The sequence below is a fragment of the Bufo bufo genome, chromosome 5 (assembly GCF_905171765.1).
Source record: "Bufo bufo chromosome 5, aBufBuf1.1, whole genome shotgun sequence".
Taxonomy (NCBI): Eukaryota; Metazoa; Chordata; class Amphibia; order Anura; family Bufonidae; genus Bufo; species Bufo bufo.
This window is the reverse complement of record NC_053393.1, coordinates 116,560,097-116,575,483: the sequence shown is the minus strand read 5'-3', so window position 1 is coordinate 116,575,483 and position 15,387 is coordinate 116,560,097. Positions and strand designations below refer to the sequence as shown.

Genomic DNA, 15,387 nt, shown 5'->3' with positions numbered 1-15,387 from the left:
ATAGCCGTGATGTTTGGCATTCAGTACTATGCAGCCTTAGCAAGCATCAGGGCTATACTGCCAGCGCACATGGCCAGTCAAAATTACATCACCACAGCCGGACCCCGTTACTCATAGATGGGGAGTGTAGCTAAGCACGATAGAGAAAGATGCTGTTGGTGTGACAAGGTGCAATGGTGATGCCTTTGTTGCAACAATCAGTTCATTTGCACAATAGAAAAAGCTTAAAGGGAACCTGTCATCAACTTTATGCTGACCTCACTGAGGGCATAAAATAGTGACAGAAATGCTGATGTCAGCGGTGTGTCACTCATGAGCCTAAAGTAAGTGGTTGCTGAGAACCAGCATCATAATCATTGCAGCCCAGGTCTTGAGAAGAGTCAAATCAACCTGAGAAGAGTCCTGGTTATCCATAATCTCCTGCACTATCACCCATCTGCTGATGATTGGCAGTTCTCTCCTAAAGAGAATGGGAGAAAACTAGGTAGAAGACTGTCAGTCATCAGCAGGTGGGCGGGAGAGCAGGAAGTCATGAATAACCAGGACTCTTCTCAGGTGGCCATGACTCTTTTCCGGGCCCAGTCTGCAAGGATTGTGATGTCGGTTCTCAGCAACCACTTACTTTTAACTTTTAAATGACAGACCGCTAAAATCAACTCGCTTGTCTCTACTTTATACTGCTGTTAGTATGGGCAGCATAAAGTTGATGAAAGGTTCCCTTTAATTTCTTAGCAATGGAGGCACTGATCTGCAGGGGGGACTACAATGTTTGAATTAGGAGACCATGATGAAGCTGCCAGTTTATTTGGTTGTCCTGATTGCCATGCAATCAGGATAACCATTTTTTAGATTGTAGCCTCTTTTCTAACCCCTGGTGATCAACTGACCACCAGGAAAAGTTTCACTGCAGAGAGAAATGTAGTATTACATAGCGCCGTTTCATGTCTGTCTATGTGGTCCTGAGTGAGGAACTCCCATCTACAATATCAATGGCCTAGATTTACTAATCCTGTAAATGGTGTAAACTTAGACAGCAGTCTAGACCTGCACCAGATTTATCACAGCAGCTCAGGCTAGATGATAAATGTGGTGCAGGGTTAGCTCCTTTCATTTCTGACCCTATATCAACTATTGGTTGACTTTGAGACAGATTTTTATGCCAGAATTGTGCCAAAAGTTTGGCACAAAATGGTGCATGTTAGGTCTGCCCCTTCCCACAAAGCCCCATTCCACTTGTCATTAGGCCCCACCCCTTTTGGGGCATGTCGAAAACAAGTGTAAAAAACCTAGATGTCCCACATTGCACAAATTTGTGCCATTCTGTGCCACTTTTTTGGACAGATTTCTGGCGCAGATACAGTAGTAAAGATGGACCAATATGTCTTGAAAGGGTTTATAGAGCAAAATTGTTCAGGTAGGATAAGCCAGTTAATCCCATAGTTAACCCTTTCATGACCAAGGGTCATTGATGCCCTAATGTCCAGGTCAAAATTTACAAATCTGACATGCGTCACTTTATGTGGTAATAGCTTTGGAACACTTTTACTTATCCAAACCATTCTGAGATTGTTTTCTCGTGACATATTGTACTTCATGATAGTCATATATTTGAGTCAATATATTTCACCTTTATTTATGAAAAAATCCAAAATGTACCCAAAATTTTGAAAAATTCACAATTTTACAAATTTCAATTTCTCTGCTTCTAAAACAGAAAGTCATACGTAATAAAATATTTATTACTTAACATTTCCCATATGTCTACTTTATGTTGGCATCATTTTGGAAATGTCATTTTATTTTTTTAGGACGTTAGAAGGCTTAGAAGTTTAGAAGCAATTCTTAAAATTTTTAAGAAAATTTCCAAAACCCACTTTTTAAGGACCAGTTCAGGTCTGAAGTCACTTTGTGGGGCCTACATAGTGGATACCCCCATAAATGACCCCATTGCAGAAACTACACCCCTCAAGTTACTCAAAACTGATTTTACAAACTTTTTTAACCCTTTAGGTGTTCCACAAGAATTAAAGGAAAATGGAGATGAAATTTCTAAATTTCACATTTTTGGCAGATTTTCCATTTTATTGCATTTTTTTATTTAACACATTGAGGGTTAACAGCCAAACAAAACTCAATATTTATTACCCTGATTCCGCGGTTTACAGAAACACCCTACATGTGGTCGTAAACTGCTGTACGGGCACACAGCAGGGCGCAGAAGGGAAGGAATGCCATACGGTTTTTGGAAGGCAGATTTTGCTGGATTGGTTTTCTGAACGCCATATGTTTTTTATTTTTCTGCCGATCGTCTTGTGCAAGGGCTCGTTTTTTGCAGAAAGTGTTGAGGTTTTAATTGGTACCATTTTTGGGTACATAGGATTTTTTGATCATTCATTATTACACTTTATAGGGCAAGGTGACCAAAAAATTGGCTGTTTTGGAACAGCTTTCATTTATTTATTTTTACAGCGTTCATCTGAGGAGTTAGGTCATGTGATAGTTTTATAGAGAAGATCGTTACGGACGTGGCAATACCTAATATGTATACTTTTTCTTATTTATTTAAGTTTTACACAATAATAGCATTTCTGAAACCAAAAAAATTATGTTTTAGTGTCTCCATAGTCTGAGAGCCATAGCTTTTATATTTTTTGGGCGATTGTCTTAAATAGGGTATCATGTTTTGCGGGATGAGGTGACGGTTTAATTGGTACTATTTTGGGGGTCATAAGCCTTTTTTATCGCTTGCTGTTGCACTATTTGTGATGTAAGGTGACAAAAATAGCTTTTTTTGGCACAGTTTTTTTTATTTTTTTTAATAGTGTTTATCGGACTGGGTCTATCATGTGATATATTTATAGAGACGGTCGTTACGGACGCGGTGACACCTAATATGTGTATTTTATTTTTTCATTTTTTTTATAGGAAAAGGCAATTTCTTTTTTTAATTTACATTTTTATTTATTTATTTATTTTTCATTTTTATTATTTTCACTTTCCTTTTTTATCAAGTCCCTCTTGGATCATGAAGATCCAATGGGGCTGATGGCTGTACTATACTTTGCAATGCTCTTGCATTGCAAAGTATAATACTATTAGATACCCTGTAGGTGGCAGCACCGGATGCCTTTGCCATGGCAACCGGACGCCTTTGCAAAGCGTCCGGTTGCCATGGCAACCATCGGGCGCTGCTATCAGCGCTGCAGCCCTGATGGTTCAGAGAGGGAGCTCCCTCCCTCTATTAACCCCATGGATGCTGCAACCGCGGCATCTATGGGGTTACAGCAGAGTGTCAGCATAGAGCTGACACTCGCTGCTGATGGCGGTGGCTCAGGAATGGATCCGCCGCCATCACACACAGCGGGGGCACAGGATCGGGGGCAGCGCTGGAATGGGGGGGGGTATTGGGGTACGGCGGCTAACCTTGAGGGTGAGGGAGGCTGGGGCAGGAGGGGCGGGGAGACAGCATGGGGCGGACCGCATCAGGGAGGGACTACATGAATATGGATCGGGCGGGGGAACTACTTCATCAGGGGCAGGCGTGCACAGGGGGGTGTTGGAGGCAGATCGGGGGGCACAGATTGGGGGCACAGATTGGGGGCCACAGAGACACTACCTGATTTCAGGCTGTGATCTGCAGAGCGCAGATCAGAGCCTGAAACCGGCATTTTTTCCACTGCCGCGATCCGATTGGTTAGTCTGCACAGACTAACCAATCGGATCGATTGTCGGCAAGGGGCCACTCTGATTGGTCCCTTGCCGACATTACTGAACTGTATGCTGTCCGTGACAGCAGCAGGGCAGGGGCAGAAGCTTTAATCCAATCGATTTGCAGCGCTTGGATTAAAGAACTGTCTTGACGTTTATAGACGTGATAGCTGCACGGGGCATGTGCAGCTATCACGTATATATACAGATTGCAGTCGGGAAAGGGTTAATCATTTCTGAAATATTTGCAGGTTCGGGCTTTGTGATAATGATTAGACAATGGTTACCACCAGCTCTTCAGAAACAAAAGATTTATGACTTAGATACAACAAGTCTGTATTTTTTCTGAATGCAGGAACCTGTCAACAGATCAAAACATTGTGGCCATTCTACAAGACTGCAATCAGCATACAAAGCAATACTTACCAATACCAATGTGTGTCTTTTTATTCCGTGTATTTCACTATCTCTTGTTAAAAGGTTTTGGTTCCAATGTGAAACCGACTCTTCAGTGGTTTAGCCGATTTAGAGGTTTAACACATTTTTTTTCTGCCTGGCTTGACTGGGTAGGAATTTGGTAGGGATATATTCAGTGTCAGACTGGGGTTCCTTGAACCCACCGCAGAAAATTATTCTTGGGGCCCAACTCATATATCATCAATACAGTCTAAGGGTCCATTCACACGTCCGCAAATGGGTCCACATCCATTCCGCAATATCGGGAACGGGTGCAAACCCATTCATTCTCAATGGGGCAGGAATGGATGCGGAGAGCACACTATGTGCTCTCCACATCCGCATTTCCGGTGGGCGGCCCCAAACTTCCGGGCCGCGGCTCCGCAAAAAAATAGAACATGTCCTAAAAATAGGCAGTTCTATGGGGGGTGCCGGCCGGGTGTATTGCGGATACGCAATACACTGCGGACGTGTGAATGGGCCCTAATAGGTTTTTATTCAAAGAAATAGACCCCAGTGGCAATTGATTACAGGGTGGGCCATTTATATGGATACACCTTAATAAAATGGGAATGGTTGGTGATATTAACTTCCTGTTTGTGGCACATTAGTATATGTGAGGGGGGGAACTTTTCAAGATGGGTGGTGACCATGGCGGCCATTTTAAAGTCGGCCATTTTGAATCCAACTTTTGTTTTTTCAATAGGAAGAGGGTCATGTGACACATCAAACCTATTGGGAATTTCACAAGAAAAACAATGGTGTGCTTGGTTTTAACGTAACTTTATTCTTTCATGAGTTATTTACAAGTTTCTGACCACTTATAAAATGTGTTCAATGTGCTGCCCATTGTGTTGGATTGTCAATGCAACCCTCTTCTCCCACTCTTCACACACTGATAGCAACACCACAGGAGAAATGCTAGCACAGGCTTCCAGTATCTGTAGTTTCAGGTGCTGCTCATCTCGTATCTTCACAGCATAGACAATTGCCTTCAGATGACCCCAAAGATAAAAGTCTAAGGGGGGCATATCGGGAGACCTTGGGGGCCCAATCCATTTACATAGCACAGCCCCGCCCCCACATCCTGTTACATAACACAGCTCTGCTGCCCCACCCCCATATCCTGTTACATAGCACAGCCACACTCTCACATCCTGTTACATAGCACAGCCCTGCCCCCACATCCTGTTACATAGCACAGCTCTGCTCTCCCACCCCCACATCCTGTTACATAGCACAGCTCTGCTCTCCCACCCCCACATCCTGTTACATAGCACAGCCACACTCTCACATCCTGTTACATAGCACAGCTAGCAGCCACTTACATATAGGCTGCTGGAACTACCAAGTGACCCCCAGAGGAAGGTTTCAAATCGAAACGCGTGTCGGGGTGTGCAGTCTTCCAGTGGATTTGCTACTTTTTATACACGGTATGTGACCTTGTCTTTTCAAACCGCATGATTTATGTAACCTGTTGCGGTTCTTTTGCCTCTTGATTTAACATTGGTTACGTCTCTTGTTCATTATTTTTTGCAGCTTGCACATGCACTTTACTGGTTGCTGCATTTGGCTAAATGAATATATATATATATTTTAAAGACCCATATTGGAGAGTTGCTAGTCCTTCTTTTGCTTACAGTATATAGCATGCACTTGCACATTATATGTGACACTATTAGGCTGCGTTCACACGGGCGAGATTTCCGCGCGGGTGCAATGCGGTAGGTGAACGCATTGCACCCGCACTGAATCTGGACCCATTCATTTCAATGGGGCTGTTCAGATGAGCGATGATTTTCACGCATCACTTATACGTTGCGTGAAAATCGCAGCATGCTCTATATTCTGCGTTCTTCACGCAACGCAGGCCCCATAGAAGTGAATGGGGTTGCGTGAAAATCGCAAGCATCCGCAAGCAAGTGCGGATGCGGTGCGATTTTCACGCACGGTTGCTAGGTGACAGTCTATACACTGTATTATTTTCCCTTATAACATGGTTATAAGGGAAAATAATAGCATTCTGAATACAGAATGCTTAGTAGGTGATCAATTGAGGGTTAAAAAATAAAAAAAATTAACTCACCTTGTCCTCTTGTTCGCGTAGTTCTCCCGGTCTTTAGTTCTTTAAAAAGATGAACTATGGGCTAAAGGACCTTTGGTGACGTCAGATCACATGCTCCAATCACAGGGTCCATCACCGCGGTGATGGACCATGTGATTGGAGCATGTGATCTGACGTCACCAAAGGTCCTTTAGCCCATAGTTCATCTTTTGAGAAGTAAAGAAGAGACCGGGACTTACGCGAACAAACGGAGAAGGTGAGTTAATTTTTTTTATTTTTTTTAACCCTCAACTGATCACTTACTATGCATTCTGTTTTCAGAATGCTATTATTTTCCCTTATAACCATGTTATAAGGGAAAATAATAACATCTACACAACACCGAACCCAAACCTGAACTTCTGTGAAGAAGTTCGGGTCTGGGTACCACAGTCGGATTTTTATCACGCGCGTGCAAAACACATTGCACACGCACGATAAAAACTGAACATCGGAACGCAATCGCAGTCAAAACTGACTGCAATTGCATTCCTACTCGCGCGGGTTTGCCGCAACACGCCGGGACGCATCCGGAACTAATCCGGACACGCTCGTGTGAACCCAGCCTTACTTGCACTCTCATCAATAATGGATAGTCTTTTCAATATATGTTTTACACAGTGGGTTCTCTACCTATAGACGCCTACATTTAGGTCACTTACCTTACCATACTGTTGTACTTAATAGACTCTCCCAGGATTGTACTGTACTTTTTTCATTTGTCTGTCATCTCATTTTAATGACATACTTAATAAAATTATATTTTTAGCTTAGTAGTTCTCAGTGTCCTTCTATAGGTTTTCAAGTGACTTGGTAGTAAGATTTCATTCCAATCCACAATATGGTGAGTCTTACAGTATGATACAGTCTGTAATCAGCAGATCTATTTCTCCCTTTCCATTCTGTAGAAAGTCCATTATTCGTAGACACAATAGATATTTCTGCTGATAACGTTAGTGCAGCGATCTACAGTCAGAGCCATGGCGTTATAAGCAGAATATAGATCTCATTGCTGACAGCTCTCACTACCTGCAGTCTCTTCTGAATACAGTATTGTGTGCAGTACACACAGTGAGCGGTCACTTTTCCCACACAGATTAGTACAGTGTGATGATACACAATGCAATGTACACATAGAAACATAGAAACATAGAATGTGTCGGCAGATAAGAACCATTTGGCCCATCTAGTCTGCCCAATATATCTGAATCCTATTAATAGTCCCTGGCCCTATCTTATATGAAGGATAGCCTTATGCCTATCCCATGCATGCTTAAACCCCTTCACTGTATTTGCAGCTACCACTTCTGCAGGAAGGCTATTCCATGCATCCACTACTCTCTCAGTAAAGTAATACTTCCTTATATTACTTTTAAACCTTTGCCCCTCTAATTTAAAACTGTGTCCTCTTGTGGTAGTTTTTCTTCTTTTAAATATGCTTTCCTCCTTTACCGAGTTGATTCCCTTTATGTATTTAAAAGTTTCTATCATATCCCCTCTGTCTCTTCTTTCTTCCAAGCTATACATATTAAGGTCCTTTAACCTTTCCTGGTAAGTTTTATCCTGCAATCCATGTACTAGTTTAGTAGCTCTTCTCTGAACTCTCTCTAGAGTATCTATATCCTTCTGGAGATATGGCCTCCAGTACTGCGCACAATACTCCAAGTGAGGTCTCACCAGTGTTCTGTACAGCGGCATAAGCACTTCACTCTTTCTACTGCTTATACCTCTCCCTATACATCCAAGCATTCTGCTGACATTTCGTGCTGCCCTATTACATTGTCTTCCCACCTTTAAGTCTTCTGAAATAATTACTCCTAAATCCCTTTCCTCAGATACTGAGGTCAGGACTGTGTCAAATATTCTATATTCTGCCCTTGGGTTTTTACGCCCCAGGTGCATTATCTTGCACTTATCCACATTAAATTTCAGTTTCTAGAGTTCTGACCATTCTTCTAGTTTTCCTAAATCCTTTTCCATTTGGCGTTTCCCTCCAGGAACATCAACCCTGTTACATATCTTTGTGTCATCAGCAAAAAGACAAACCTTACCATCGAGGCCTTTTGCAATATCACTTATGAAGATATTAAACAAAATTGGTCCCAGTACAGATCCCTGTGGAACCCCACTGGTAACATGACCTTGTTTTGAATGTTCTCCATTGACTACAACCCTCTGCTGTCTGTCACTCAGCCACTGCCTAATCCACTCAACAATATGGGAGTCCATGCTCAATGACTGCAGTTTATTGATAAGTCTTCTATGTGGGACAGTGTCAAGAGCCTTACTAAAATCTAGATATGCGATGTCTACTGCACCTCCACCATCTATTATTTTAGTCACCCAGTCAAAAAAATCTATAAGATTTGTTTGACATGATCTCCCTGAAGTAAACCCATGTTGTTTTTCATCTTGCAATCCATGGGATTTTAGATGTTCCACAATCCTATCCTTTAATAGGGTTTCCATTAATTTGCCTACTTTTGATGTCAGACTCACTGGTCTATAGTTGCTCGATTCCTCCCTACTACCTTTCTTGTGAATGGGCACGACATTTGCCAATTTCCAATCTTCCGGGACGACTCCTGTTACTAATGATTGGTTAAATAAATCTGTTAACGGTTTTGCCAGCTCACCACTAAGCTCTTTTAATAATTTTGGGTGTATCTCATCAGGCCCCTGTGACTTATTTGTCTTCACTAGAAGTACACAGGGGGGGGGGGGGGGATTTATCAAAACTGTTGTAAAGTAGAACTGGCTCCAATAAAGCTGTGAAAAATGAAAGGTGGAGTCTGGTTGCTATGGGCAAGTAAGCCAGTTCTAATTTACACCAGTTTGATAAATGACCTATATATATTTTTTTTTTAATGCAAGGAAAAAATGGCCGCACTCTCAAACACTTTATTCACTCCTGTGGTCGCAATGTTTTCAGCTCATCCACAGAGTCTCTTTTTAAGCTATGAGCTGAAACAATGCGACTAGTGTTGAGTGAACTTGTGTTTCAAGTTTGGCGTACAAGGTTCAGGTTATCTGAGAATTCCGTTATGGATTCCGCTACCACCGCCCATCCGCAACTGTTTTGCGGTCCGCAAATTGAGGATCCGCAAAACATGGACACCGGCCATGTGCGTTCCGCATTTTGCAGACCGCACATGGCCGGCATTTTGATAGAAATGCCTATTCTTGTCCGTGGCTGCAGACAAGAATAGGACATGATGAAGTGTGGATGCGAACAGCACATGGTGGGTCTGTCCGCATCTTTTGCGGCCCCATTGAAAATGAATGGGTCCGCACCCCTTCTGCAAAATTGCGGAACGGATGCGGACCCATTATGCGGACATGTGAATCGACTCTTAGTTATGGCCCGTGGTAGCAGAATCCATAACGGAATTCTTTCATACCCCAAACCTAAACCTAAACGCCAAACTTAAAACACAAGTTCGCTTATCCCTAGTTTGACCACAGGGGAGAATCAAGTGTTTTTATTTTCACAAATTTTTTGTGAGAGTGCTGCCATTTTTTTAATTCTTACATTGTCCTGGATTTGTTGCCGGATCCATTGGCCTGCACCTCCATATTGATATTTGGCTTGATGTGCTGCCATTGTTATATATAAATATTAGGGTTATTCCTGCAGTATATATGTCTTTTGCTAGAGGTTGTTGTGCATTATGTGTGTGTGTGTGTGTATATAATAAATATATATATATATATATATATATATATATATATATACAGTATATTACCCTTTTTGTGAGGCAAGGTAACCAAAAAAATGGCTGCTCTGGTACAGTTTTTTTTTTTTTTTTTTTACAATGTTCACTTGACATAGTAGATAGTAGATAATTTGATATTTTTTATAGAGCAGGTCGTAACGACTTAGCGATACCTAATGTAAATTTTTTTATTTTATTTTGGATTTGCACAATAATTTATTTATTTTTTTAAATCATGTTTTTGTGTTTCTAGTTTCTGAAAGCCATAAGAAGAGAGGATGGTTTGAGTGGTACCATTTTGGGGCACATATGAATTTTTGATCGCTTGGTATTACACTTTTTGTGATGTAAGGTGATAAAGCATGGCTTTTTTGGCACATTTTTTATGGCATTCATCAGACGGGTTGTATCACATGCTATTTTTATAGAGCAGGTTGTTACTGACACAGTGATGCCTAATATGTGCATTTTTTTTTTTTTTTTTTACACAATAAAACAATTTGAAAAAAAAAATCATGTTTTTGTATTTCCATTTTCTGAAAGGCATATTTTTTTATTTTTTGGGCGATTGTCTTAGGTAGGGCTCATTTTTTGTGGGATGTGATGATGGTTTAATTGGTACTATTTTAGGGTACATATGACTTTTGATTGCTGTTTATACCATTTTGTGGGAAGTGCGATGGGCAAAATTGCAATTCCATCAGATTTATTCTTTTTTTTATGGCGTTCACGGTGCAGTAAAAGTACGTGATTCATTTATAGATTAGGTCTTTACGGACGCGGTGATACCAAACATGTTTAGTCTTTTTTATTTTTTACATTTTTATTATATGTGCAGATATAGGAAGAAGTTCTTTTTGTTTTGTTTTTTACTTTTTTACACTTTTTTAACTCAGACCCACTTGGTTCTTGAAGATCCAGTGGGTCTGATGCCTCTACAATACACTGCAGTACACTGTATAGTGTACTGCAGTGTATTGTCATTCACCGTAAGCCTGATCAGGCTCAGCTATACCATTGCAATCCGGATGCCATGGTAACCATCGGGACGCTGCCACAGCAGCGCAGCTGCCCGATGGTGGAGGGAGCTCCCTCCCTCAGTTTACCCTTCAAGCATAGGGCGACTGCCACAGCGGCCCGATAGTTATCCCCTCCATGCAGCGGTACCTAAGGACCCGATGTCGGCCGTTTCAAGCAGAGTGTCAGCTGTATGTTACAGCTAACACTCTGCCCCACTACCGCACTGCAAACCTTAACTTGGGGGGGGGGGGGGGGGGGGCTTTTTGCGTCGCCAGCCATCCTGAACGGGAAGGGGGAGGGAGGGCATCGGGCCGCTGCCACAGCAGAGCAGCGGCCCGATGGTTAGCCCCTTCCATACAGCGGTCCCTAAGGACCATGGCATGGAAGGGGTAATGTCTGCAGTTTGAAGCAGACTGTCAGCTGTATGTTACAGCTGACAGCAGAGGTTGCACTACATTTTTTCCAGAAGAGTAAAAATACTCCTCTTTTTGAGGAGTATTTTTAGCCAAGGAGGAGTACAAATTTTGTGGTAATTCATATATACAGGTGAAACTCGAAAAATTAGAATATTGTGCAAAAGTCCATTTATTTCAGTAATGCAAATTAAAAGGAATTGCATTAATGCAGCTTAAAATTAGAATTTTGTGAAAAGGTTCAATATTCTAGACTCAAAGTGTCACACTCTAGTCAGCTAATTGATCAATACACCCTAAGCAAAGGGTACCTCAAAATTGTGACTTTAGGGTTTCATAAGCTGTAAGCCATAATCATCCAAATTATAACAAATAAAGGCTTGAAATATCTCGCTTTGCATGTAATGAGTCTATCTCATATATTAGTTTCACTTTTTAAGTTGTATTACTGAAATAAATGAACTTTGCACGATATTCAAATTTTTTGAGTTTCATCTGTATATATATAATGCATAGGCCCACCTAACGTCATGAGGCTGATATTTCTGCAGGGAAACCATTGCTAGTATCCCATGCAGAAATAAATGTAGACAATTTTACATTTATCCAACATCATACACTAAACATAAGACCACTGCTGCCATACACAGCGCCCACCTGATGCTGCCCTACACAGCGCCCACCTGACCCTGCCCTACACAGCGCCCACCTGACGCTGCCCTACACAGCGCCCACCTGACACTGCCCTACACATTGCCCACCTGACACTGCCCTACACATTGCCCACCTGACGCTGCCATACACAGCGCCCACCTGACGCTGCCATACACAGCGCCCACCTGACACTACTATATACATATTATCTAAACAGCTGTACCACATGCCCATTACACAGTTAGTTTACTATATACACATTACACACAGCTCTGCTACATGTCCATTACACAGATAGAACTACTGTGTGCATATTACACACAGAAAACTGTAAAATAGACTGGTTACACTGACATAGCCCTGCTTTATACACAGCTTCCATACATAAAGTACCTCTGCATTCTCCACCAGCACAGTCCTACACGGAGCCTGTGTTCCCCTAACTCCTCCCACACACATGGCTGATCACATGACTGTGACATCACCACAGGTCCTGTAACCACAATGTAGTCTGGAGCTGGGTGAGAGAGCTGTCTGTGAGGGGCGGGGCTTCTCAGGATAGGGGCGGGGCTTCATGTGTGTTGGACCAGTGAGCCTCTCGGAGTAAAATGGCCTGAATAGGAATCTATGATACCCATGAGTCTTTTTACAGGGAGTAAAATGGCCTGAATAGGAATCTATGATACCCGTGAGTCTTTTTCCAGGGAGTAACATGGCCTGAACAGTCTGCTCTGGACTGCTCTGCCATCCTGGGGAGGGAGACAGTGCGCACTCCCTTGTGCACACAGGAGGAGTTACAGAAAATCCATCAGATGACGGATTCTCTAAACTCAGTGAGAGCAGCCTGCTGTGCATAGGAAGCAGGCTGTAGAACAAAAATGAAAAAAGATAGATAACTAGAACCAACTGGAGAAATTATTTTCTCCACAAAATAAATTAATTAGTGTCATTTTTATTTTTTATTTTTACAAAGGTGTCCAAATCCTTTTAAGCGTCCCTGTGCTTTGGATGAACATTTGATGTGTCATAGTGACATGTCAAAAGTTTTGATCAGTAGGATTCCAAGCTCTGAGACCCCTGCTAATAAGGAGAGAGAAGAGCTCAAATGGCATGTAATCTCTCCTCAATGAAGGCATTGGAATTTAGGTGGGCCCATAGACTTTCTACTGAGTCCGTCTCCCTTCTGTCTCCTATAGTGTGAGAGAGTGCTGAGATCTGTCTCCTGTAGTGTGAGAGAGTGCACTATGTGAGTGCTTCTGTTGCTAACAATAGGTGGGGGTCTCAACATTCATGTCTCCACCAATAAAAATGTTTGAAATGTAGCTATGACATATCAAAAGTTTTCCCAGGGTACAGAGAGAGTCGCTATACTTTCAGACAATTTAATTCTTTTTAATAGAGAACAGTGTAACTAGCAATTTCTAAATCAGTTCATTTAAAAAATAGGCCTGCATCCACCTGAAAAAAAGCTGTAAAGTCATGGCCATTAGGGGCCTCACCTCCACCTGATTTGCAGTCCACTGCCTGTTGTCAGGCAAGATCCGTCCCTGGTAACAGAGACCCAGGAGACGACTTACAGGAAATGAGGGCTTGCCAACTAGCCAAAATCCTGAGCCTAATAAAAGAACTGCTTCTACACAGTTTTTGAAGATTATAGGTGCTTTCTTTGTGTGACTTTCCCCTCCTTATCTGTTCTGTGAGCTGCAGAGCTGAAAACAAATATAGTGGGAACTTGGAAGTAAAGAAAAGGACATCACAGCAGTACAGTGCTGGCAGAAGGGAGATGCCCCTGCTTCTGAGTGAAATGCATCTAGCTGTGTAGCTGAAACAGGGAATTATATGACTGATAAAGACATTAGAGAAGCCCAAAAAAGACCTGTTCCTTGATTGTACAAAGAAGCATAGCCGTTATGCGACCTTTTTTTTTTTTTTTTAACTCAGGTACACTCTAAGATATGCATCAATATTAGAGTGCTGGGGGACTGACTCTCAACACCACTGCCTATCAGCTATTTGAATGGGCTGGGGCTTCTTCAATGTTTATTTCAATTCTTTTACCTGCAACTCATATATAGTAGTTCAAGGGAATGAAACAAAGTTGCAGTCCTCTGCACCTCCACTACTAAGTAGTCAGTATGCAGCTCAATGAACCAAAGTAGACATTGAAGGGGCTGCAGTGTTCGCATGAGCACCAAGGCCTTTTGAAACAACTGATCGGCTAGGGGTGCAGAGAGTCAGACCTCCACCAATCAGATGGCCTGAGGATAGGCCATCAATATGCTGATCCCAGAAAATAACTTTAACCTTGTACTGAGGCAGTATAGTTATTGTACAATCTGTATGCAGCCTCATATATGTACTACAAATAAAGTTGTTGTGATTTTTTTTACCTGTAGGTATTGCATCAAGAGCCATAAAGCCAACTCTGGGACTGATTGACCCAGAACACACGTTACACATGCCAGAAAGAGTGGTTGCCAATAGCGGATTTGATGTATTATGGTGAGAATCTATAGGTCTCTATTACTGTTATTATATTTTTTATTTTATTATTATTTTTATATAATGAACAATGAGACATTTGATATTTATTACAGCCATTCTCTGGAATCCTATACTGCCATCCCATATAATATGCGCAGCCCTTGTCCTACAAATCCAATTAACCGCCCAGCCTACCAAGGGAGCAACCCAATTAGTGATGTGTGGGCCATACATGCATTGAGGATTGTCGCTAAGTACTTGAAACGGTAGATTCACATTTGCTAACTTCTATACAAGCTTCTATGATCACTTAAGCCGCAGTTACTGCAGAAATAGTTCATTGTTTTTTGTATGATATATTCCAGAAAATGCAAACATTTTATTATTTCTATACAGTTAGAATTTAGTAATGCACTTCCATTTTACTGTTAACAGAGCTGTGAAGAACCCAGATGACCGTGAAGCTCGTTTCTCGATGCATCTGGCAAGTTCATTTGCTGGAATAGGCTTTGGGAATGCAGGGGTACATCTCTGGTAAGTTTTAGAACCCACGTACTATATCCTGTAACTTTTGTATACTTCCACCGCATCATCTAACAGAAATGTGTTTTCTATTATCAATGAGATCCAGAAAGCCTGTAAATAGCCTTTCCTAAAGGGGTTTACATATAAATTACTTTAATAGACATGTCGGGTTAGGAGAAGAGAGTTAACTAAGCTAGGCCCATGGCTTCATTGATAGGTAGTTGCTAGGGGTGGGCTGGCTCCACTGTAGTTTTTCAGAAGCTGCTGTGCAGTTAGTCAGTAAGCATTTAGTCAGTAAGCATTGTGT

General features: G+C 41.9%; 1 protein-coding gene across 1 annotated transcript in view; it reads left to right on the top strand.

The window, feature by feature from the left end:
- ADHFE1 (alcohol dehydrogenase iron containing 1) overlaps positions 1 to 15,387 on the top strand; it is a 64,383-nt gene that overhangs the window by 23,188 nt on the left and 25,808 nt on the right. Inside the window, exons 9-11 of the mRNA XM_040432921.1 lie at positions 14,468 to 14,573; positions 14,669 to 14,821; positions 14,991 to 15,089. Coding sequence (XP_040288855.1) covers positions 14,468 to 14,573; positions 14,669 to 14,821; positions 14,991 to 15,089 — 358 coding nt within the window. The remainder of the gene's footprint in view (positions 1 to 14,467; positions 14,574 to 14,668; positions 14,822 to 14,990; positions 15,090 to 15,387) is intronic.